Source organism: Callospermophilus lateralis, chromosome 13 (assembly GCF_048772815.1).
Source record: "Callospermophilus lateralis isolate mCalLat2 chromosome 13, mCalLat2.hap1, whole genome shotgun sequence".
NCBI classification, from domain to species: domain Eukaryota; kingdom Metazoa; phylum Chordata; class Mammalia; order Rodentia; family Sciuridae; genus Callospermophilus; species Callospermophilus lateralis.
The window spans coordinates 43,973,224-43,999,250 of NC_135317.1; the positions used below are offsets into that span (position 1 = coordinate 43,973,224).

General features: G+C 37.5%; 1 protein-coding gene and 1 non-coding gene across 3 annotated transcripts in view; one reads left to right on the top strand and one right to left on the bottom strand.

The window, feature by feature from the left end:
* The first annotated feature begins 772 nt into the window (after positions 1 to 772).
* Positions 773 to 26,027, top strand: part of Itgb1 (integrin subunit beta 1) — a 48,321-nt gene continuing 23,066 nt past the window's right edge. Inside the window, exons 1-5 of one of the 2 annotated variants that reach the window (XM_076832388.1) lie at positions 773 to 895; positions 18,595 to 18,661; positions 21,381 to 21,466; positions 22,973 to 23,195; positions 25,327 to 25,497. In XM_076832388.1, coding sequence (XP_076688503.1) covers positions 18,595 to 18,661; positions 21,381 to 21,466; positions 22,973 to 23,195; positions 25,327 to 25,497 — 547 coding nt within the window. In that variant the 5' untranslated portion in view covers positions 773 to 895. The remainder of the gene's footprint in view (positions 896 to 18,594; positions 18,662 to 21,380; positions 21,467 to 22,972; positions 23,196 to 25,326; positions 25,498 to 26,027) is intronic. The other variant, XM_076832387.2, reaches the window with a different exon arrangement.
* Positions 7,797 to 7,869, bottom strand: Trnaa-ugc (transfer RNA alanine (anticodon UGC)). The gene has a single exon. It is a non-coding gene; the product is annotated as a tRNA-Ala (tRNA).

The following is a 26,027-nucleotide window of genomic DNA, read 5'->3' on the forward strand; positions in this document are numbered from 1 at the left end:
GAATGTGTACTCTTAAAGATGAGAATTTTCCTTCTCATCTTTATTTCCCCACACATGGACTTCCAGATAAATCTACCAAAAGCATCTTCTCAATTCATCAGTTTTTCTCTAAAAGTTCCTCATCCCCCCCTCCCCTTTCTTGCCACTCAGCTCTTTTCTAAGTCTTCAAGTTTCTTACAGACAAGTCAGGTCCACTATTACACCGAAAAACATTGCTGCTAGCTAATTCCCTTTTGAGAGGACAGTGTCCTTTTGGTCCCCAAGAGGCCCCGCAGGGTGGAGGACTAGCCCTCTCCATTTGCCCGGGGGGGGGGGGGGGGGGGCTCCCGGGACTTTCAGGGATCAAAACGGGGAGGTGCGACTTTGAGGAAGAGCCTAACAGGAAAGTGATCCAGTCTCGGGGAGGCTTACAGCTCACCCAGGGCCTGCGGAGCGCTGGGTCCCTCCCCACACCTCCCTCCCTTGGCAGAGGACACTGAGGCACAGCCAAGGCTTCGACCGGGCCCTCCCCGGCCTCCGCCGCCTCCCCAGGCCCACTCGTGTCCAGGCCCGCTCCTTTGTCTAGGCCCGGGCCTCACAGGCTCCTTCTCCTCCTCGCCTCAGGCTCGGCTGACGCGGCCCGGGAGGAATGCGTTTCCGGAGGGAGAGGGCGGCGGCGACTGCCTCAGGAGCAGGAGCCGCCGCGCGGAGGAGGCGGTGCCGTAGGGGTCGCTTCCTGCCGGGAGGCGGCTCGGGTGGCGGAGTCTCCTCCTCCCGCCCCTGAGAAGGAGGAGCCGCCGCCGCCCGCCGCGCCCGAGACCGGGAGGCCGCTACAGCCCGCGGGAGAGGCCGAGCGCGAGCGGCGGAGCAGCAGGCCCGAGCCGACCGTGCCGGGACCCGACGCCGCCCGGAGAAGGTAGGGGCTGCGGCCTGCGGGAGGGCGCGCGGCCTCCGGGCTGCCGGGCCGGCCGAGCCGGGCTCGGACCTCTGTGCGGGGCTGGGCAGGGCCGGGCAGGGCCACGGGGCGGAGGGGGTAGGGCGGGATTCCAGCCTTCAGGCACCAGAGGAAGTGGAAGCTCGCCGCCCGCCCCCCGCCCGGCTCCCGGCCCTTCCTGCCTTTACTGGCCCTGTCCCGCCGCCCCTTCCCCTGCTCAGGCGGACTCTGGAAGTAGAGCCGGTCCTAGCCCAGGTCTGAGTGGGAGGGTCGCGGGCCTGGGCGCTGTCACGTCGGGGGGCGGTGGTGGCCCCCATTGGCCACTCTCACACGTGCCCCCTCTAGCGACCCTTGCGGCGGTCTTGCGGGCCTGAGCTCCGCGGTTAAGGTGCGGGAATTGGGACCGCCGGCTGTGGTGTGGGAGCCAGAGGGGTCGAAGCCTCCGAGGAGGCTTTGAATGGTTGTGGACGCCTTCTAGCCCTTTCTCTCTGTTTCTGTCACTGGCCGCTTTTTCTGTGAGCTACATGGAGCCTGGTCTCTTGCTCCCGGGATCGGAACTGCTCCCGCCTCCAACTTTCTGAAGCTGTGCGGCAGCCCCGAGCGCCCGCGGCGTGGGAGGGTGCGGGCTAGGCCCGGGCCGAAGTTGGCACCCGCAGCCGCTGGGGAAGGGTGGCGCAGAGCCGGCGTGTGTTCTGTCTTCAGTGTTTAGAAGTACAAAGGACACGGTCCACCGCGGGGCGGCCCCGGGACTGGGACCGGGACCGGGACCAGGACCAAACCAGGACACGGGGCCAAGGCCGACCCTCCTGGAAGGTGTCCACTTGTCCGCAAGACTTAAAACCCTACCTGTTCTCGTTTCACTGCGTGCCCTTTCTTACGCTTCAGAACAAGTTGGATTCTGAGAATTCTCATATTTAAAACCTGAAGACTTTTTATTTCATCAACTTTGTACTTTGAATGGGAAAACTCACACCAATTATATTGCTTCTGTTTCCTCATCTGTAAAATAGGAACAAGAATAATAATTATTATAATGACAGTGAGGACCATGCTTAGCTCTAGGCATTTTGCACATATTATCTCATTGAATTTCTAGATCGGCTCTGCTGAGGCTTAGGTATTGTTCTTATACCTGTTTTACAAATGAAGAAACAGAGGTATGGGAAACATAAGTAAATTGCCTGTGATCTTCAGGAGACCCTGGAGAACCCATGGGATCTAGCTCCAGAGCCTATGTTTGAACCATATGTAATCACCTTAACTGCAGGATGGTTGTGAAAATCAAATGTAAAATGTAAAAAAAACACCTACCTGAGAGTAGATGCTCAATAAATATTGACTCCTCTTCAGTTCTCCTTGGTTGTAAAAATGTCTCAATGTAATTGATAGCACCGTTAGTAAGGTTTTTTTGGGGTCTGTATTCCATGTGTTTAGATGAATAGAATTACTAGGAAGTTATTTTTTATTGTTGTTTTGATGGTACAAAAGTAAATACTAAATGAATTTTTATTAGACTTTTTTCTTATATGACACACACCCTTTACAGTAGGTTATATATTAGAACATGTTAATAAACTATTAAGAAATATTAGTTGAAAGTTATCTATTCTATTCTATATTTGTGGACATCAAAGACTTAAGTATCCAAGAGGGACTTAAAGAGATTCATGGTGATGTTCATGTTTTTAAGTAATTTTGGAATATTGATCAATATTAAATAAGCAACTGAAGATGATGAAGTGAGAAATAGAAAAGAAATGAAGCAGATCAGTATTTTTTTTGTTTATAGACATTTGCAGAGAGTAGATGATGTTACTAGAAAGACTATGTAACTAGAAAACACATAAATTCCAATTTAACTCATGTGTGTTGACTTCCCAGACCAACAATTTTAAGTATTTGGTATATTGGTTTTCTTTTTTAAAGACTGAAATTCTACATTAAGATTTTTTTAATCCTCTCAATTTTCTATGCATGATAGGATGGAATCAACAATTTAAAAAAATCATTGCATTTAGTAATTTCAACCTTCAGGCAGCTTTCTTAGTTTTCTGGTTAGTATAACTTAAATTTGCCCCCAGTTATCGTCACTGAATGAAAATGTAGTTTAACTTGGTATTTCTAAATTCTTAACTCCAGGAGGGACACTGGGGACCTCTCTTCACTTTATCTTAATGAAAATTAAACATTTTTGACCAGTTGCTATTTTTCTTGACAGTGTTTGCCAATTAATGTAATGTCTATTTGGCTTCTTGATAAATAAATTGTGACTGTTGGGATGGGGGGAGTGTAGTATTCTCTCTGAAGAAAATGTTCTTTTCACTATATTCTGAAACACACTTGTTCTTAACTGTTCTGCCATACTGATACAGTAAACAGCTTGTAACTGGCCAAAGTTTCAGAGAACTTTTGAGTTCTGAGATTTTATATTTAGAATTCTGAATGTGTAACAAGCTGAATTTATCTAAGTGAATTTGGATGGACTTGTTAATTTTAGATTTCCCCACTGTTTGTGGGCGTTAGGCTCTGTCAAGTTGTAGGTAGAATCCTAGAGAATTACATTGTGTAAATATGCAGAAATTTGTATTATAATATTAGTGTTTATTCTGTTCCTGATTATATGTTCTCCTGAGATTTTCATTTGTCCTTTTATATTGTTGCTGCAGAGGTGAGAATCCAGGGTAAGGGAGGATAAGAGTAGGAAAAAAAGAATGCCTTAGTCTTCTGGATTCTGAAATAATAGCAGGATCTGCAGCTGTAGCATGCTGAAATGTATTGAGGTTAAAGAAGGTGCAAGTCATAAAACTCATAATATTGGTAGTCTTAAGATATTTCAGTAGAGGTCAAAACGAATCCTTTTAAGGAGCTATATGCAAAAGGAGCCAAGCTATACTTCTTATACTTTGTTGATTTCTCATTGTTTTAAAAATGCTTATTTGTAAGGTTTTTAAGGACTGATGTTTTACTAATAAAATAATGTGTGAGAAAGGAAAAAAAGCTGCTTCAAATATATGTGCATTCATGTATAAACACACACTCACATACACATTTCTTTTTTTTAATATTTTGGTTTTTAGTTGTAGTTGGAGACAATATCTTTATTTTGTTTTTATGTGGTGCTGAGGATCGAACCCAGCACCCTGCACGTGCTAGGCAAGCGCTCTACCACTGAGCCACAATCCCAGCCCCACACATAGACATTTCTTACATGACCAGTCTGATTATGTGAGTCTCCAAAGTGCAGTTTTCTGATCCTTAGGGATATGTAAAATGACTCACAAGAGTATTAGGAAGAAAATTTTAGGCTTACTATTATGTATGTTTTAAAATTTTATCATTTTAAAATTCAAAAATTTATTATGGTTTACAATATCTTACACTGTTGCCATAAAGCTATGTGTATTTTACATGCATATTCCAAATTTTTTTAGTGATAAAGGTGAGTAATCAAAAGATTTGGCAATCCTGGGTATAGCTGGTGGTCTGGTTGGGAACATAAGAACTACAATGTTTAGGAGGCAGAACTGATAAATTTTGGTGACTGAGGTTAGAGAAATGAAGCAGCCTGGTGTGACACAGGGTTCTGGCTATGTGGTGCCATTCACCAAGGTAGGATTTATGACCACAAGGGGTAGTCCTCATTGGCTGGAGGAGGGGAAATGATGATGAATTTATAATGTTGAGGTTTTTTTGTTTTTTTTTTTAAGGTGACCACAGGGCATAGGCAGAGATGTCTAGAGTGTAGCTGAAATTAGAGATCAGAAAATTAAAAAGATGTCTGGTTGAGAGATTTAGATTTGGGAATTCTTAGCCTGCAAGTGCTAATTGAAGCTGTTCGCTGAGGGTGAAAATACCAAAGGAGTGAAAAGGGCCAGAACCTGGGCAGTATTTACCAGCGGATGGGTTAAGCGGAGGAAGAGGGATCTAGAAAAGCATTTCCCTTCCCTCTTTCTTGTCTGAACTTGTGGTTCCTTTGAGTGACATTTTAGTGGCTGGGATTTGTGGAGTTTTCCCAGTCATTAGCATGTTTAATGTAAAGTCGGAGAAACTTTATGTCCCTCTTTGGTAATTTATTTAAAGACTAACAGAACAGAGGGTAGGAAACCTGGGCATGCTCTGCCACTGAATTTTTTGTGACCTTTGTCAAAATGCTCCACCTTCTGGATTTTTTTTTTTTTTCACACCACACTATAAAGTATCTGCTACATTTCTCATTCTGTCATTCTGTGAATTGAATAGTTACTGTCTGATCTGAGTACTGTAGAGTGCACTTCTTTTTCTTTCCATGAGCAACCATTTTTTTTGTATCACCAGAGAGCATAGGTGCTGTGCCAAATTACCACTCTAATATTTGCCAGTGCTGACGGATGAAATTGTTGCTATCAGCTGTCTTTGTTGGGGTGTAGCTCAGTTGTACATTACATTTTAGTCTATCAGTATATTATCACTATCTAGAGACAAAAATGGTGTACTGAGTGAGCATAGATCAAGAAGTTGGTCTGGTCTTTGATATTGAGTGAATTATCTAGCTGGGACAAGTAGTTTTCAGCTCAGGAAAATAGAACACATACTGAAGAATATTTTACACAATGTACTGAAACAGATAATATTTGCTGATAGTTTTTGAGAAAAAACATCATATTGACTTAAGTGGTTTTGAAAGACTTATTAGAGGAGAAGAGGCCTGAGTTTGGAATGGTAAGAGCAAAGATATATACACACACACACACACATACACACACACATACATATATATATATATTTTGGTACCAGGGATTGAACTGTGTGCCTGTCTGAGCCAAGATATGGATGACTGATGTGTGGGATACTCAAGGGACAGTACAGTTAAAGGCAGAATCCTGACTAATTTAGCAAATATTACTTGGCCACTTTGTTACCCATGGAAAAAATGTGTACCCATATATACATAATTACATATGAAATATAAAATGAAGGCTTGAATTTTTATTCTAGACTGACAAGGGACACAGGCATGAATGCATTTAGTTGTAATTTTGAATAAAAATAACACTATGTCACAGTAAAATAACACTGCAATTATTGAGCATCATTGAAAGTTTGTCATTCACTGTGCTAGGCAGCATCAGGAGTATGTTTTAAGACCACAGCAGGAGTATTAATTCTGTTTATTGTGGTTGTTGAAGACTCAAGAGAGCTAATGAAGACCAACCAAAATAAGTTAGAAATGTAGAAGACTAATTAATATTCCGTTTTGCTTAGGGAATATATTTTTAGTCTACTAAAAATGGGATCAGGAAAATATTTACATGCATAACCAGATATGTACCACTTGAAGTATAGAAGTCACATTTCAGTGTATAATAATTGTTTATTGAATGAATATATAAATAAGCTTTCATGTTCTTTATTAATGATTTATTAGCTTTCCCTCTACATCCAGTATTTCCCTCTACATCCAGTATTCATATCACATTATTTCATTGCTTCTCTTAACAAGGAAGTGTATGGTCTTGTTTGGTTATTGGGGAAGAAGACTTTAGTTTGAGAAAGCACATTTAGTATATTTTATGTTATATTATAATGTTATGTCAGGAAAATGTAACAAAAATACAATAGTGATTTTTTTTTTTTTTTTTTTTTTTTTAATTAAAGAAGCATGGGTTACATGGGATAGGTTCTAATCTGGTAGACTGTAAAGGTTACCATGTACAAGGCCCTGGATTCAGTCCACAGCGCCTACCCGACCCCCAAAGAAATTGACAGTTATTAAATAGTCACTCAGAATTTTATTTTAGAAGCTCATGACCACAGTGAATGACTGTAGGCAACAAAAAAATTCAGTAATCTAGTAAATTATAACTATAAAGATAAATTTTGGTAAGAGCTTTTATATTTATGATTATATTTTATTCTGCCAACAATTCTGAAGTAGATATTATTCCTAGCTAGTAAAATGAAAAGTTGATTTTTTCCCTGTTTTAGTTTGGTTTTAAAACATTTATATATTTAAAATATACCCAGTGCTCTGCTTGTTCCATGCTGGGAGATAAGACAAAATATGTAGTCAAAATTAATGTGATCAAGGAAGAATTTTAGAATAATCTATTTAAAAAGTGGATAAAGTTATGCATTTGGGGAACATAGTTTTAAGATTCTCCTTAACTAAAATTATGTAGTGCAAAAGTACTTTTGATTAATCAGAATGGTTAGCTTTTGCTTCCTCTATTCGTAGTTACCTTTGTAAATTTCCCCAAAGCAAGTTTTCTTACCCCTAAATTGCTAACTCAGAAGAATTAAGTTCAGACAAAGGGTAATCAGTTTGGATTAGCCCTTCCTATTATGGCTTAACAGTTTGCTTACAGTGTTTTTTTTTCCCCCCCACTTTGGACCTTTAAGTCTATCCATCTGCAGTCTTTGAATTTATTTTGTACCCCACCTCCTTTTGGATTTTTTTTTGGGGGGGTGATTACTGGGGATTGAACCCTGGGGCGCTTAACCACTGAGCCACATCCCCAGCTTGTTTTTACATTTTATTTAGAGACAGGATCTTGGTTAGTTGCTTAGGGCCTTACTCAATTGCTGAGGCTGGCTTTGAAATTGTGATCCTTCTGCCTTAGCCTTCCAAGTCCATCCACCTCTGTTATCTGATTGGCTTGAATTATTGAGTTCTGTGTGATTTTTCTTGTTATGTTGATTCTGTTCCTCAACATTTGTCAGTTCTGAAGGAGTCCAATCTAAATTAATCCTTCTTTATCTCTCTATACTTTTCTTCTAGTTTTGAAGTCTTATTGTTTTATTATACTGGGTCTTGAACCCAGGACCTCCAGCATGTTAACCAGGAGCTCCACCACTGAGCTATATTCCCCAGAAAGTCTTACTTTTTAGGGAATGGTGGTGGTGGTGGTGGTGCTGGGGATTGAACCCAGGGCCTTGTGCATGCAAGGCAAGCACTCTACCAACTGAGCTATATCCCCAGCCCAAAGCCTTACTATTTTTAATCATTGTGAGATTTACTTGGGATTTTCTAAATTCTTTGATGAGTATAATGAGTTTATCTATATTTTATTATATTTTCATAGAAGATCCTTCACCTTATTTTCACTTTTTGTCTATAAAAGTTTTTCTTAGGTGCTATCATTCCAGCCTTTACCTCCTCCCTTCCCCAAGACATTTATCTTTTACGATTTTTTTTATTCCACCTAACCTGAAGTATGTCCATTCTGCATAGTTCCTTTGCCCTTTTATTCTGTGTAGTGATGATGGTTGATCTGTATCCTCATATTCCTGGAGATGGTGAGTAGAGTAGTTGTTAGTGATGAAGTTTATTCTTTTATACTTGTCTTAAAGTATGTCTGACCATTTTGTAAGCCATTTTCAGTTGTTTTCTGAACTTGTCTCTTTGGAACAATCAAACGTTGTTATTGGAAGTTAGTAGCCTCATTATCATTAGGGAAAAAAGGGCTTCAGTTACCTTAAAATGCCATTTTTCTGCTGAGTAGTGAAATTTAGGATGTTTTCTAGTTCAGACTATTTTTGTTTTTATCTATAGGGGATTGGAGAAAACACTTCAAATTAAATGTTACTTACATTTTGTTTTAGATTATTTATCCTCTTTTCTAACCCCTTCTATTTACTTTTCTTCTCCATTCTTTCTACTAAATTGTATTAATCATTAATTCTTGAATATTATTTGGTCCATTAACACCTTTGTAGTCACCACCACACCTCTTCCTGCCAGACAGAAGAGATTTAAAGTATACCTTGATAGAGGTATCAGATCTTCACCACCATTGAGGTGAAAAGATTTTAAAATGGTATGATGACAAAAGGGAAATATTTGAATGATGAGAACATTTAGCTTTTTGCATTAGATACCTAATTACATCGAAAGCTTGGGCTTTCAAATAAGGCCTGGGTTCATATCATAGTTCTGTCACTTACATGTCTGGCACATAGTAGGTATGTAATAAATGTTTGTTGGCTTGGATGTAATTGTAGTGAATGCAAATGTGCCCTTGTACGAAGATAGGAAGAAATCTGGTATGCACTTCTTTTTTATATGAGTTTGCTTTTATGAGAGTTGGCTTATTTTAAAACTGAAATAAACACAACTTATTACTTTTTGTAAAAAATTAATTTTTCTCTGAAGTGTAATGTTCCTTCAAAGATAGTGTAGGTTGAGCATCTCGAATCTAAAATTCTGAAATGCTCCAAAATTCTAAATTTTTTGAGCACCAGCATGGCACAAATGGAAAATTCTACAACTGAATTCATGTCACAGATGACAGTCATTTTCAGATATACTAAAAATATTGCATAAAATTACTGTGAGGCTATGCGTATAAGTTGTATATGAACAATTGTACCATGAAAATGAGCTTATTTGCAGAATATTCTTAAGAACATTTACTGCTCAAGGAATGAATATGACTCCTTAGATAAAACTAAACGTGATAAAAAATGATCCTAGCATGAAATGCTTTTGTATGAGCAAGACACAAGTCCTGTGTCTATACTTGCGAAATGTGACAATTAAAATAACTTTTGTTGGCCTTCTCACTTTGAATGCCCAGCAAACAAACTCATAGAACATTATAAGCCTGTTCCATTTCTATGCTCTGAGTCAGTTCTAACACTCAGTGTTCTTTCTTTTAAAATAACACTTTAGTGAAGCACAAAGTCGGCTTTGAGTTACAACTTCTGATTTCAGGTGTCAAGTTTCAATTCTTGAAACTTTTGATTCTGAAAAAATTCTGTGAATTTTTTTTAAACTTTTCTGCATTGATTTCCTCATCTGTAAAATGTAAAACAAAGATGATATCGTTCTCTATCTCATACAGTTCTTTGGAGGAGATAGTTAGATGCTATTATTTTTATCATTATTGTTCTAGTCATTGTGTTGAAATATAAATCTATTTTTTTTAAAGTAAATGAAATATCTTTTGTTATAAATCACCTTAAATCATTTAATGCCTAGTGTGACCCTCTCAATGCCAAATAGATCTTCCTTTTTTCTGTAGTCCACAATGGGGAGTAGTCCCTGAATGAAATCAGGCCAGTATTTTTTTTTTTTTTTTTACTTGCTGGGAGTTGAACCTAGAAAGTCTCTCCTACTGGGCTATATTCACTGACCTTTTTTAATTTTTGATTTTGAGACAGGGTCTCACTGAGTTGCAGAGTCTGGCATCAAACTTGTCATCCTCCTGCCTCAGCCTCTGAGTCACTGGGATTACGGGCATGCTCCACTGCTCTCAGCCCAGGCAGGCTAATAGATTTGTCTGAGTAATATGCCACAGAATTCTGATTCAGGCTTTTACTAGTAAAATGTCTTTTCAAGGGTGATTTCCTTCTTTCTTTTAGACTCTGCTAAGTTTGCTCTCCCGTGATCTATCAATCCTTAGTTATTCTTCCTTATTTCTGTTTTTGATCTTTTTAAAAAGATGGTCTGTGATATTAGCTTTCAGAAATAACTGTTTTGTTTAATATTAAACACTTACTTAGACTTTGTTGCTTTTATTGTTTTACATACAAATTATTAAGTGAGAAAGCATATTAAATAGAATAATCCCACTGAAGAATGTGGTACCTAAGAATAGCATAATACTTAGGTTTTGATACTGAAGTCATCAGATTCAAAATGAGTAACTGAATGGTTATAATTGACATCAGTTTATCTTTTTGTAGTGGCTTTATTTCTGACCCTTTCACTGTCCTTCTGTATTATGTCTTCCCAAAAGTGGATCCATCCAAAGTTTTCTATAATTTCAGTTGAAAAAAACAAAATTTTCAAACATAGTTACTTCATTTAATCTAGTTGTTTTGGAGCTCTTGCTGTAATGTTTCTTAATAATTGTAACAAGTAACATCTAGTTCTTTATGATATGCCAGATATTGTTTTATATGTATCAACTTATTTAGACTTAGGAACCCCTATAAAGTAAATACTACTGTCCCTATTTTAGAGATGAGGAAACTGAGATACAGATTAGATCATGTGCTAATACCAGCACCACCTTTGTTTGAGGCTGTGCATCCTGGTTTCAGATCCATACACTCATTTCTGTGCTGTCCATCATTATGCAATGGTTGGTACAACACATTGCCTGTTCTTCTGAAATTTCCTGTTATGTTTTTTGGTACCTCAGGAAATCTTTGTCTTTATTTTGTTTCTTCGCTTGTTAACTATTAAGACATTGTGCTACAGAGGTGATGACAGTTCTTCAGGCAAGTCAACGGTACACATTCACAGAAGATGAGTGCGAGTTCCATACATCTTTATATTTGTTTTAATACATGGATGTGTGGCTACATTTGAATCATCACCTTATTCATTCTTTCCTTCCCAATTCTTGCTATCATTAGGATCCTCAAGAATTCGTGCTGATAAAACTTCTCACTATTCTAACAATTATTTTATTTTTAATTTTTTCAACTCCATTGGCCTTCATTCACTATATTAGGACCCTCTCCTGCTCCTCTCACATCTTCTTACCTCCCCTCTGGTTCCAGCCTCTGCTACTGGGAATAGTCCTGTGACTCATTTCTGGCTGACTTCATCTTGCCCTAGTCTTGCTTTTCTCCCCTGGGCCTCTCTGTCCCTGTGAGAAGTGGATGGCAACCCTCTGGGCACATGAGCTGCAGTTCTGGGAAATGTGGGGAGTATGGACAGCTTTTTCACCTGTGGGGAGTGGAGGTGATGAATTTACTTCTCCCTGTTGACCCTCCCTGGGTCTTTATGCATGATCAAGTTCCCAGGTGTCCACTGTGATAAATTAAGCGTCTTTATTTTGACCTTTTCTTTATCTTAGTTCTTCTCTTCAAAGTACCTCTTTCCCTGGAGTCATCTTCCGGATTAAACTGCCTGTACGCATTCCTTGTTTCGGGCCCTGTTTTCGAAACAATCACTGATATATGTACTTTAAGTTAAGACTTTTCACCTAAGACTTCCTTTCTCTGAAATGTCCAGTTATTCCAGATGTGGAGCACCTATAAAAAAAATGAGCAAAAGATATGCCACTTAGGATAACTTCAAAATACTACCTGAATGGTTATTATGTTTGCAGACTTGAATACTTGGGACTTAAACTCTAGCTGGCTCACTTTCCACTTCCTTGTTTTTTAGTCATTCCCTCAGTGTTACCTTCCCATTGTCATTTCTAGTCCTTTAACTTTTTCCTCTTTGTTGTTAACTTGTTGTCAGCACCACTATTTCTTTTTTGTTAACTTTTTTATTTGTTGTTTTTAGATATTCATGAGAGTGGAGCGTATTTTGACATACATGGAGTATAACTTATTCTAATTAGGATCCCATTCTGTGGTTGTACATGATGTGGAGTTACAGTGATGGTGTATTCATATAAGTACATAGGAAAATTATGTCCAGTTCATTTGACTGTCTTTCGTATTCCCATCCCCCCTTCCCTTCAGTCGCCTTTGTCTAATCCACTGAACTTCTATTCTTCCCCTCTTCTCCTCTTGTGTGTTAGCACCCAGACAACAGAGAGAAGATGTGACCTTTGATAGCACCACTATTTCTTTATCCCCTTTTCTTCCTCCTGTGCTTGCCCTGCAAACTGGTAAAATAATTCACTGATTTCAGATTCAGTGTCTTAGGACCCATGGAGGTATTCTCAGAGATTTGAACATTTCTAGAGAATATTCAAAAATTCATGTTTTTGTTTTGGTAGATAATACTTCTGTATTATCTGGTCGGCTACCTTAGAACTAATTATTGTTTTAGTGTTGTTTTTATTTGTTAATCAGTTTTGGCTTCATAATGTCTAAGAACCATAAGCATGAGACACTTTTACAGCTAGCTTTAAGATGGCTTAAAAATTTGAAAATTATTATCACTAGGGTATCTACAGTAACTCTTTTTATTTAGAAAGGGCTGGCACATTAACTAATTCAGAAGAATTATTCTTTCCTTACTTCCTGAGTGATATTAGAAAACAAATATATAATTTTATATAGTTCAGTAAAAAAATTTGAGCATTGACTTTGTGCCAAGTAATTTTAAGTGCTAGAGCTGTGAATAAGACACATGTTCTGAGGCCATGTTCTCTTGGAGCTGTGACTCCATCAGGGAAGACAAATATTAAAGATAGGTACAAGTGAGATGAGTTTTATAAATGTACTTTTCTAAGTTAGGATGTGCAATACCTGCGAGGCCCTCAGCATTGCTCTCTAGGTCTATTGTGTCTTTTTAATTTTCTTCACCTGGCTCTTTTTCAGCCCCACATCAGTTTCTCCCAGCAGTTGTCCTGAGTGAACTCTTCTCCACCTTGGAAAAAATGTACTGCTCCTGTATTCAGGGTATTATACTTCCTTGGGTCTGGATGCCTGGCTCCTTTTCTTCCCTCATTCCTGTGTTTTCACCCTTCAAGTCTGCCACCAACTCTCCTTTCTTCCTGAGCATTCTTCACAAAATTTCTCTCATTTTCCTAATTTCAGTTACCACCTCAGTAATGACACTTCCAATGTCTATATTTCTAACTTTGACCTATCTCCAGAGATCCTGAGCCATGTATCTTTTCCTCTCAGGAGGTGTCTTCACCTCCTTGGGGGTATTTTCCCTAGACTACAAGCAGACATTTCACATTCCACATTTCTCAAGAAAAAACGTGTCATTTTCTTCCCTATCTCCATTCCCTTTTTCTGTGTTCTTTATTTAAAATGCAAGTTTTTTTTTGTTTGTTTTTTTTGGTGCTGAGGATTGAACCCAGGGCCTTGTACATGTGAGGCAAGAACTCTACCAACTGAGCTATATCCCCAGCCCTAAAAATGCAAGTTTTTAACTATGACAGAGAAAAACAGAACACCATAAATTATTCTGTTGTTTATTCTAGATTTCTTTCTTTCGCCCCCTCTTTATTCAAGCAAATTATTAGAGCCACGTAGCTAGCTAGCTACCTCTAGTCATTCCCTTGTCATTTCATTTACTACTGTTGTCCGAATTCACCTCCTATGCAAAACCTTTGCAGTAACTGCTAGGCCTATCTTCTAGCGCCTGTCTTCCACCCATCCTTTTTCATGCTAATTTCCTACCATGTATATGCAGTTATGTTGCTATCCTGCCCAAGGTTTTTTTTTTTTTTTTTAGTTTCCGTACTATTTATACAATAGAATCTAAACTCTTTCAGCATAGATAGCATTTAAAGCTCTCAGTCATATAGCTCCATCTGCCTGCCTGCTCTCCATTTCTGCTGTTTCAACTTGTGTTTTAAATCTTGGAGTGATTTAAGCACTTGAGGATTCTTTTTGTCCTTTTTAGTGTTTTAAAATAATATAATTTGTGCTTATGGCAAAAAATGATAAGAATAAAGTAATAGCTTATTATTTCATCAACAAGATATAACTACGAAACACATAATTTTTTTTCCTGGTCTTTTTTTCCAGAAAAAGAAGAGAGAAAAAAATTCTAACTTGGGGATGGGACACCCAAACATGTACTTTTGGCAATCAGATTAGAAAGGAGTTGCTATAATCTCTTTAGGACCCACACTGTGCATGCACAGATTTTGGCTTGGAGTATCATCTCTCCATTTATCTTCCTTCTTGCCTCGTAAGTGCCTTCAATTCTGTCTGAAATCCTGCCTCTTTGTAAAGCCTTCACACCTGTTGGGATTTCAGTGTCCTCAATGTGCTGTGTCCTATCTTCATTACAGAAATCATCACATCATACTGTAATTATTTGTATTTTTGCTTTGAACTGAACTCAAAGTTCCTTGAGGCAGCAATATTTTTATTTCCAGATATAGCACAAAACCTGAGGAGTGACCTCTAGTGACGCAGAGTGGAATAACAAGTAGAAACCAAGAAAATAGATTAAGGGTACCTTACATGTTATAGCCAGTCAAGAATTTATGAATGAAGGGATTCAGGTAGATGAGGCCAAGAAAAAGTTCTTTTTTTTTTTTATATGGTGAGTTTCATACGCATGGGAGGGAGTATACATCAGTTGTAGTAGGTTGAGGAGAGGGGAAATGATTAGGAAATGGGGACCAGTGTAGACAAGAAGTTTAGACCTTTGACTATGAAAAAGAGACCCAAATAGAATGAGACAATGTCTCAATGGCATTTTTTCCTGTTGTCTTCTAACAGGGTGTCTTGTGTGGAAAGCCATTGGTAGGAAATATTTTAGTACCTTTTCTGAACATAAGAATCACCTGATAAACAGGTCCTGCTCCACAAAGGTTGTGGTTTTTTGGCTTGGGGAGGGTATCCGGGTGAGTCTTATGGGGTTGTTCCCAAGCTACTATGGGAAGTGCTCCGTTAAGAGGTTTTGAAATATAAGACGCTTGGTGTGTCTTCTTTCCATTTCTCCACACACAAGAGATTTCCTAGTACCTTCTGAAGACTGTTAGGATTGATAAGGGGAGGCTGTGGCTCTTTACATAAAATGCTCTACTGCTTGCTTCCCCTGTGGCCTCTCCTAATTATAAGTTCTTGTAATTGTCCTCATAGTGCATATTCTTTTTGTGTGTATGTAGGGGTTGGGTATTGGGGATTGAACCAAGAACACTTTACTACTGAGCTATAGCCACAGCCCTTTTAATTTTTTATTTTGAGACAGTATCTCACTCAGTTTCTTAGGCCTTGCTAAGTTGCTGAGATCGACTTCGAATTTGGTGATCCTCCTGCTTCAACCTCCTGAGTCACTGAGATTACAGGTGTGCCTCACTGCAGCCTGGTCATTTTCTTATTTACTATCCTCTTCTTTGTCCTCATAGATCTTTATTCTTAATTGCTGTCATCTTCTTTTGCTTCTTCATTTCCCTGAAAGCCTGACCTTGCCTTTTACAGACTCCAACAGCCAGTGTCAACTCCTCTCTGTTTCTGCCAGTGTGCTGAATAGTCAGGAGAGTTGACATTTGTCCTCAATCTGTTTGCAGCCATCATCCTTGTTCTCTCAGCTGTTTTTTTGTTTTTGTTTTTTTTAACCACTGGGGCCTTGAGCCACATTTTTGCCTGCTTTTGGGCTTGGAGCTCTTTCAGCAGTGCCAGGGTTGTGGTGAGTTGTTGTTTGACTTGTCAAGGTTCTTAGAAGGAAAGGAGCTATGACAGATAAAGCAATATTCTAAAGGGATGTAGCCTCAGAATATTAAGAAACATTTTATGTTACCTAATAGTTTTATCTCAGTATTATTCTCTGAATTATATAATATTTTGAAAGATTTCTCAAAACTCTCCAGTGTTCCTTAAAGTAGCCTGAATAAATATATATATTCATCCTTATATGGGACAAATATTTGTTCCAACTTTTTATAGAAATTGCCCACATACTCTTTACCACAGTGATGCGTTTCCTCAGAAATCTTCATGTTCCACATTATTTTCATCTTGGCTTTGGAATTGATTACATTATTTGAATTGTTTAGCATTATAGACTGTATGGATTTACTACACATTAAGCTTTTAGGCAGGTTCTAAAAGATGAATTGTGATGCTTAGGTTTTGTCAGTCACTTGGATGTAGTTGCATGTAAACGCAACTGACCAACTTGGATATAACACAACTTTCTGGTCTGAGCCCACTTGTGAAGTACGTGACTACACAAGTTGTTCTTATCTGCAGTTTCTGTGATGAGTGCAACATTGAGTGCAAGTATCCTAGAGGTGCTCTGACTAGAGCTTAGAGCCCTCTGTCTGAACTATCAGACTAACATCATGAAATGTAGGCCTTTGATGGTGAGGATTCTTTAAAATTTCTCTTCAGTGTTAATGTGGAATTCAATGAACTTTTTCTTATCCAAGGAAATTTACTAAGAAAAAAATTTCACACAGTTTATCTGTGTTTTTAATAAGAGAGCAAAAAGAATAGAAGGAAAAACTGTAAGAGTTTAGAAAAACAAAATCCCCATTACCTTTATATTATGCATATAATTCTTTGTCATTCCAGATCTCTTTGGTTTCTCTTATATGTTTAGGTACTGGTATTTTGCATTCCTTTGATATTGGTATATACTTCGCACACAACATCCTGTAAACCTTCTAATATTGTAGCATGTTATTATTTTAATGATTGTCTAATAGTTAAAAAAATTGATGCAATCAGAGTTCACCAATGTTTCCATTTTGCCTAGTATAAATGTACTAGAGTACTATACTGAACACGTCTGCACGTGTATCATCTTTTATCTCTTTGGTGATTTCTCTTCATATTTTAAATTATTTATTCACCATAGGATGAACTCCCCAGTAGCTGATTTACTAAGTTGGGAGAAATATTTTTTATGCTTTTTTATTTTTACATATTTTATGACACATATTTTACACATTTTGCATTTTTTCCTCAAAAGTACAGCAATTTACAGAGCTACCACTTTCTTACAGCTATCTGCAGTAGGTTTTGGGGGGGGGGTAAAAAAAAAACCCTTTCCCCCCCCCTCACTAGTTCTCCTTATAGTGTGTGTGTGTGTGTGTGTGTGTGTGTGTGTGTGTGTGAGTGAGAGAGAGAGAGAGAGAGAGAGAGAATGTTGATAACTAGTAAAGCTAAACTTTTTTGGCGGGTATACATTTGCTTTTTTTGATATTCTTGTGGCGGGGCAGATGCTTATGCATAACTATTAGACTGGGTGCTGGTCTGGTAAGTATTTAAAGGGTAGAAAGGTTTAGGAACCTTCAGCTGTAGCCATCTTTGAGCATCTGGTAAGGTATAGATTGTGAAACTCTGAAAACTTTGATTCAGATAAAACAGTTATATAGCTAATGATTGGATGGTGAGGTAGTCTGTTTAATATACCGAATGTTACCTGATTTTTTTTCTGTAGGAATTTTAAAAGACACTCAGGACTCTTCCTGGGTCTTTTTACACTCACACACACACACACACACACACACACACACACACACTCTCTCTCTCTCTCTCTCTCTCTCTCTCTCTCTCTCTCTCTTTAAGTCTAGTTTGTAGATCTAGAAAGTGTAGGGAATTAAACTGAATATTTTACTAATTCCATGCATTTTTTTTTTCTTAACAAAGGAAATGCTGTACTTTTGAGGAAACAAAGTGAAAATTGAGTTAGGGCCTTTACACGATATTGGTTTTTACCTGAGGAGAAATGAGGACTATTGAAGAGTTGATGAAGAGGGATGACTAGAACAGGTTTTGAAAAGTTCATTGAAACTGATGTATAGTAGTCAGGTAACTGAGGCATCTGGATGTGCATGTTTTTGCTCCTGAGAGACACAGGAGACCATGGAGATGGAAATTATATGGGACAAAGAAAGAATTTTTATAGTTTTCTGGCATTGGGGAGTACTTGATATTGTTCTTCTTCTTCTTTAGAGCACTGTTAGTTCAATGTTAAAACATTTATTTAGGGCTGGGATTGTGGCTCAGAGGTAGAGCACTTGCCTACCATGCATGAGGCACTGGGTTCGATCCTCAGCACCACATAAAAATAAAATAAAGATACTGTGTCCACCTATAACTAAAAAACAAATATTTAAAAAAACATTTATTTAGAGGAGAATGACTTATGGGGATCTGATGTGCAAGTTATTTGAGTAGTATAAGTAAAAAGTGAGATAGCTAGTTAGTGGGGAGAAATGATGGGGATGTGGAGAGGATTAGAGGAATGATTTGAGAGGTATTTTGTTTATAAAATCAACCAAAGATAAGGAGCATGGCACCTGTTATGTTTAATATATTTTTTTATTATTTTCTTAATATAACGTTACACATTTTTTATATTTCAGATGAATTTACAACTGTTTTTCTGGATTGGACTGATCAGTTCAATTTGCTGCGTGTTTGGTCAAACAGGTAAAAAAAAAAAAAAAAAAGCTTTTCTAATTATCTTTTTATCTTATGCCACTCTTTGATCAATTGGATCCCTGGAAAACCTGAGTCAGATCACGCTGCTCCTTCTAAAAGCCCTGCAGTGGTCACATCCCTTCCAAGGGCCTGCAGTTCCTTCATGGTCAGGCTTGCCTCTAACCTGCTGCCTGATAGGCAGGTTGACTAGTGAAATGCTGAAATGATAGAGGAGCAGGATAGATGACACAAAAATCTTTTGAAAGTATAAAGTGTTTGAGTGAGCAGAGAGAAGGCAAAAGCATGTAATATATTCAGAAAGAAATAAAGTAAATCTGTAGAATGGTGGCTTAAGAACTGCCCATTATTACCTAAAAAAATGTTACCTTTCTAAATGTTCTTACCCTTGGATGAAAAAGTTTTCCAAAATGTTGGCATCATCTAGAAGAGCAGTGAAACTAAAGCTAAAGATACATTTAATCCTGTGAAGCATGGTGTATCCACATCTGGAATAGTAGATACCAAATCTGTTCTCCAAATCTCAAAAAAGTACATTGAATAGAACAATTAGAATTATTTGCTCTCAGGATTGGAAAGACTTATTATATGTAAAAGTGAAGGAAAACTCCTTTAAAAAAACCTTGATAAATTTGAATTATTAAAAATCATTAGTCCAATATCTGTATGTTAGAATACCATAAATGAAAAACTAAACAAAGGCTTAGCTTCTTTAATATTTATGGGAAGCCACTAAAGATCATGAACATGATAATAGAAAAACTTGCAAAAAGACCTAACAGAAAATTCACAAAAAGAAATGATCAGTAAATACAAACAACAAATATGATCCATTAAATAACTGACAATTGAATTAATATTCTAATGTATACCTCTTAAATGAATAAAAGTTTTTGATATTTAAGTACTTAGTGTAATTGGAGTTGTGGCAAAATAATATGTATGTGTTGCATGGTGGAATGGAAATTAGTATATTACTTCTGTGCAAAAATTAGTGTGTATTGCGGATCTCAGAGGTGTTAATTTACTCTTCAACTTGCTAGCCCTTTTTTTGGACATTTTTATAAGAAAGTTATTAGGTCTGTACTAAGGTTTATATGTAAGAATGGTCATCAAAGTGCATGTGTACTGCTGCAGTCTGGCTGGGCACAAAACAACCGAGCCCCCACGAGGCACTTGTAGGTTCAAACAGGAACTCTTTATTGCCCGAACTCCACCAGCACTCCACCTGCACCTCCTGGGAACACTCTTACCCTCCACCGGGCTCTGCGCCCACTCTCTTGGAACCCCATGAGAACTCAACGAACAGGGGCCCAAGGCAGCAGGAGCTGCCCTATTGCCGGACAGCAAAGGTCTATATACAACTGAATACACAGCTTAACTTAACCATCATCATCTCAATGGCTCACTGGCATCACCTCTTAACCACTCCTTCTGGCAAAATGCCATGCGCCATCCCCACTCGGCTGTGGCCCTCAACAGTGTACATTTGGAGTGTTTGTGTGTGTGAGCAAGCTATTGTGAGCTGTGCACACATGTGCTTGGAAACTGTCTCCTTTTGCCCAACATTACCTAGATTATATTCATATAATAAAATATTATATAGTCATTCAAAGCCACATTTTGAAGTATTTCTAACATGAATAAAACACTGAGAATAATGTTTAAAAAGCAGTATATAAAACTGTATGAAGTGTATTGTCAATTGCTTTAAAATAATGTCTGTATGTGCTTGTTTGCTTGCTATTTCTTTATATGTCTGTACAGAAAAATGACTACGAAGAAATATACAAAAAAATGTGGTTATCGCTCAGTGAGCACATTGTGAATGATTATTTTTGTTATGCTTTCATGTGTTTTCCAATTTTCTATATAGAATATTAGGTTTATAATAAGAAAAGTTACAGTGAATGCAGTTCTTATTTGTGTTTGCCACATGAAAGGCATGTGAGTTCTTAGGTGGCATAAGAAATATTTAAGACTTATTTTGAACACAGAGCCTAAAAATTCATGGGATTTTGAATTGGATAAGTGTGGATTTTTCACTTATTTAACATATTAAAAATGCAAATTACTAAGACATTTGTGGGAGTATGGGTGTGATGTCCTGAATCACATGAAAAGAAGTAATACTTTACCTATTTGTAAGAAAACTCATTTTGTTTAATACCATCCAGATGAATAGATTCTGAAATTATACCTTTGAAAAAAATGATAAATGTATAGTTAGATTAATAGTACCTAGTTTTTGGTATAAAATACAAGAAAGATAACTGTGTTCTTTGTTCTGGGCTTTTTTTTTTTTTTTTTTTTTTTTGGTACCAGGGATTGAGATCAGTGATACTTAACCAACCACTGAGCCATATACTCAGCCCTTTTTATTTTGAGACAGAGTCTCGCTAAATCGCTGAGAGCCTCACTAAATTGCTAAAGTTGGCTTTGAATTTGTAATCCTCCTGCTTCACCTTCAGGAGCCACTGGGGTTACAGGCATAGGCCAGCACTCCTTGCTCATAGCTGTGTTCTTATATGGCTTCCATTGCTAACATGCATAGTCTTTTGTGGGTAGTTCTCTTTTAGTTTGGTAACTAGTTTAGAGTTTTCATATTTAACATACGTATAAATTGCATCATTTGTCATTATAATCTGATTTGTCATTTTTTTTTCTCTGAAACTTCATATAAATTGGCTTTCTTTCCTTTTCTGGACAGATAAAAATAGATGTCTGAAAGCAAATGCCAAATCATGTGGAGAATGTATACAAGCTGGGCCAAATTGTGGGTGGTGCACAAATTCAGTAAGTTGCACATGTCCTTTCCATTTACTCTCTGATTATTGAGTACTGCCCAATGCAGTGTCCTAGCGAAGTACTAGATATGAATTTTCACTTAAGTGTTTATTGAATAGTGTGTGATGGTCTAGAACCGTGCTATTAAGTACAGTAGCCACTTGAGCACTTGTGATGTGGGTGACACAGATTAGTTGCTCTAAGTCTCAAGTACAGATTTGAAGACAGTATAAAAGAATGAGTGTTGAAATAATTATTTTATATAAACATGTAATAAGTGTTAAAATTAATTTCTCATTTCTTTGTTTCTATTGGATAACTTTCCAGAAAAATGTCTAGCTATTTAGTTTGACTATTGTAGATTTTTTTCCCTTGTTTCAGTGGGGAGGTATAGATTAATTTTAGAAATCTCTATACCGGGCTGGCGATGTGGCTCAAGCAGTAGCGCGCTCGCCTGGCATGCGCGGGGCGCTGGGTTCAATCCTCAGAACCACATAAAAATAAAATAAAGATGTTGTGTCCACCAAAAACTGAAAAATTAAAAAAAGAGAAAAATCTCTGTACCTTACCTAATATGATGCTTTCTACAAAGCCTACAAATTTCATTGAGTAAATAAATGAATATGTAAGAATAGGAAGTAAGGAGAGGTTATTTTGAGGTTATATAATTTATTCAAATAATGAATAAATAATAAAGTCAAAGGATTATTGATTATGTCTTCACCTAGGCATTTGGACCCAAATTGTAAGTGCCTAACTATAGGCTTAACTGGTCAAATGTCAAGCATGTCAGATGGTGTGACCATATCTAAGGAGAGGATTTTGTTTTATATCAAACTATTTCTTATGGCTCTTTTCTGTTACCGTTTTTTAAAATGATAAGCTGGTATTAACTTGGAAACAGTGGAATAAAGAGTGCTGTGAGTTTATCTTAGGCAAGGCTTACTTAACTGCACCTCTTTGCTTTCTTCTCTGGAAAATGAGGATGTTGCCCCCTTTATCTGTAGCTTCAATTAGAATTGATAACCTGTAGTAGTGTTTCTTTGATGGTTCTAAATAAGTAGTAGCTGCTATTATCATCAACATTATTTCATAAAGGCCATAGTTTATTTGTAGTTGAGGATTATTCTAGCCAAACTATTCCTTAGATAATTTAGCCTTTGAGCTCTGGACATAACTACTGTTTGATATTTGGATTTATACATGATTAATAGTTGTCAACCATACTGAATAAGTGATTTCACTGAAAGAAATGTAGTTTGATTTGATTTTAATTTGAAGTTTACTATTTAAAATAATACACTGAGCTAAGTACTGGGAAATTTATTACTTTCTTAGAATTGATTTTACTATTTTTAAACAAGAGGACTTATGGTTTGGACAAAGGGAGCTTTTTGTTGTAAAAGCCCAAAATGAAATGTGTTGGGTGTCATTTATTTTTTGTAATTTGTGTGTTTGCAATTATATTATGTAAAAAGTTTGCTTATTTATACTAGTATTTTATGTATCATTTAGACATTTTTACAAGAAGGAATGCCTACTTCTGCACGATGTGATGATTTAGAAGCCTTAAAAAAGAAGGGTTGCCATCCCGATGACATAGAAAATCCCAGAGGCTCCAAAACTATAAAGAAAAATAAAAATGTAACCAACCGGAGCAAAGGAACAGCAGAGAAGCTCCAGCCAGAAGATATTACTCAGATCCAGCCACAGCAGTTAGTTTTGCAATTGCGATCAGGTATAGAATCTAACTCTATGAATACCTTCCTTTTTACTTGGGTATTTTGTTTGTTTGTTTTTATGGTGCTGAGAATGGAACCCAAGACTACGGAGATACACCTTCAATCTTCTACTTGAGTTTTTGACACCATCTTTATACAAGCCTCTTAATTAGTTCTGTGGAAGGCTCCTTTTCACATGTGAACTGGCACTCCAAGATGTGGAGTAGGCTTAAGTTTAGGATTTTTTTTTTTTTTGCAATGTTAAAAAATATATGTGCATTGTGTGTGTGTGTGTGTGTGTATACTTAATATTATTAAATGTCTAATGTCAGCAGCAAATTTTGTTAAATATTCAGAAGTTATTAAATAGACTAAATGAATTTTAAAAATAATTATGTCCATCCTCTGCTATAATTTCATAATATAAAATCAAATTTTAACAGTTTCCTTTGTATTTATTTAGCATTGCAATCCCACAATTAAAAACAAAGAAACAGCAAGCATTCTTCATATCCTTTCTCATTTCTATCCTTTTAGAAAGAATGGTACACATTCCTGTCCCATGACCCTTGTTCTTTCGGCTCTCCAACCTGTACAGTCAGGCCTCAACTTCCACACCTGGTCTGTAAAGTGCCATTATCACCTTGAACCTTTAGGGATCCTTGTCAGAGTCATTCATTTATATATTTATCTATTTATTTATTATTATTACTTTTAAACCTTTCTGTACTAAGTGATGCTTTGAACCTCTTGGGATATTTAGCCCTTAGCTTTTGTGATGTAACTCCTCGTTGTTCTCATCTCACCATTGCTTTCTAGTTTCTTTTTGTGTCTTATTTTTTTCTCTCTCTGAAGTTCTCTTAAAATTTGTTTTTCCTCCATGGCTTTAAAACCATTCATATGCTGAAACAACAGAGAATTTTCTCTTGAGCTCTGTACCATTTCATACAGAAAAATCAACATAATAAAAACCAGTAAGTTTTCATCCAAACCTTTATTTTTCTCCTGTAGTGTCATAGAGTGTGTGTGTGTGCGTGTATTTTAGGTGCTGAGGATCAAACCCAGGGTATGGTAAGTGGTAGACAAGTGTGTTATCTCTGAGCTACGTCTCCAGCCCCTATATTTTCTGAGTGAATACATTTATCATGTTGTGTGTTTCTCTCCTCTTCTCCTTCCTCATTGGTCAGAGCTTCATTTCTCTTGAATTTTTCTATAGTTTCTTAGCTGGAATCTTTGTATAATTTCTTTTTAAAACTCTTTTTGCCACGTTTTCTGAAGTAAAAATCATATTATTCACTCAACATATAGTGACATCCTATTACACAGAGATTTGTCACTTACAGCTTCAGTCTCCACATATTAGTTGTACCCTGCTTTGTCCTCCCCAGTCTAATAGATGTTATTTTGTTTGTTTTTTTCTCTCATAGTTAAAAACTTGTGTTAGTTGGCTTTTTATTACTATAACAACTACTGGAGATAATTAGCTTATAAGGAAAAAGGGTTTATTTGGGTTCTCAGATTTGGAGATTTCAGTCCATGGTTGAGTGGTTCTGTTACTCTGGGCCTGTGGCAAGGTGGAACAGGATCCCACTGACCCCTTTTAAGGGCACGCCCCCCAGAGACCTAACACATGAACCTTTGGGGACATTCCAGATCCAGAAAGATTGATTGTGTTGCTGACAGTCAACTTTTGGGAATGTTGTCTTTTTCATTTTTGTTTCTCTAAGATCAGGTGTTTTAAGTATTTGTTGAACAAAATTTAGTACAGTACACATTGAATTAATTATAGAATTCTCAGGTTTTGTGAAAAGTATATACTTAATATATTTCATTTTATAATGTTTGCCATGTAAGTCAGATTTATTTGGGTTTTTTTTTTCCATTTGCTTTTTTGGGATTTAACCCAGGGACCCAGGGGCTCTTAACCACTGAGTCACATTCCCAGCCCTTTTTTTATTTTTTATTTTGAGACAGGGTCATGCTAAGTTTCTCAGGGTGTTGCTAAATTGCTGAGGCTGGCTTTGAACTTGTGATCCTCCTACCTCAGCCTTCTAGCCACTGGGATTACAAGTGTGTACCATTGCACCCAGCTTATTTGCTTTGGATTATTGGTGAGCTAATTTCATTTTCTAATCTCTTTTTAATCAGGAGAGCCACAGATGTTTACATTAAAATTCAAGAGAGCTGAAGACTATCCCATTGATCTTTATTACCTTATGGACCTCTCTTACTCAATGAAAGATGATTTGGAGAATGTAAAAAGTCTTGGAACAGATCTGATGAATGAAATGAGGAGGATTACTTCAGACTTCCGAATTGGTAGGACTATTGGGAAAATTAATAATTTTCATATGTATAAGTCTTGACACTTGTCAAAGTCCTTTTGTTTTCCTCTTTTATTCTTTTGTTTTTTGGGGGGGCAGGGGTAGTGGTAATGGTACTGGGGATTGAACTCAGGGGCACTTGACCAATGAGCCACTTCCCCAACTCTGTTTATTTAGAGACAGGGTCTCTCTGAGTTGCTTAGTGCCTGGCTTTTTGCTGAGGCTGGCTTTGAACTTTCCATCTTCCTGCCTCAGCCTCCTGAGCCACTGGGATAACAGGTGCGTGCCACCACCCCAGCCAGTTTTCCTCCTTTATTCTTTATAACATTCTTGTGAGATAAATTTGCCAGTTTGTAGCTTTTTCTTTCTGAGAGGAAACTGATATTCTTGACGTACATCTAATGCTCTTTCTGCTTTCTCATTCCTCTGTTATTTTATGATACTATGTAATTTGACACAGATTATTCCTTATAGGTAATGAAATCTATGCTTGTTTTCACAGGAATTTATCTATTCATCTGTTGA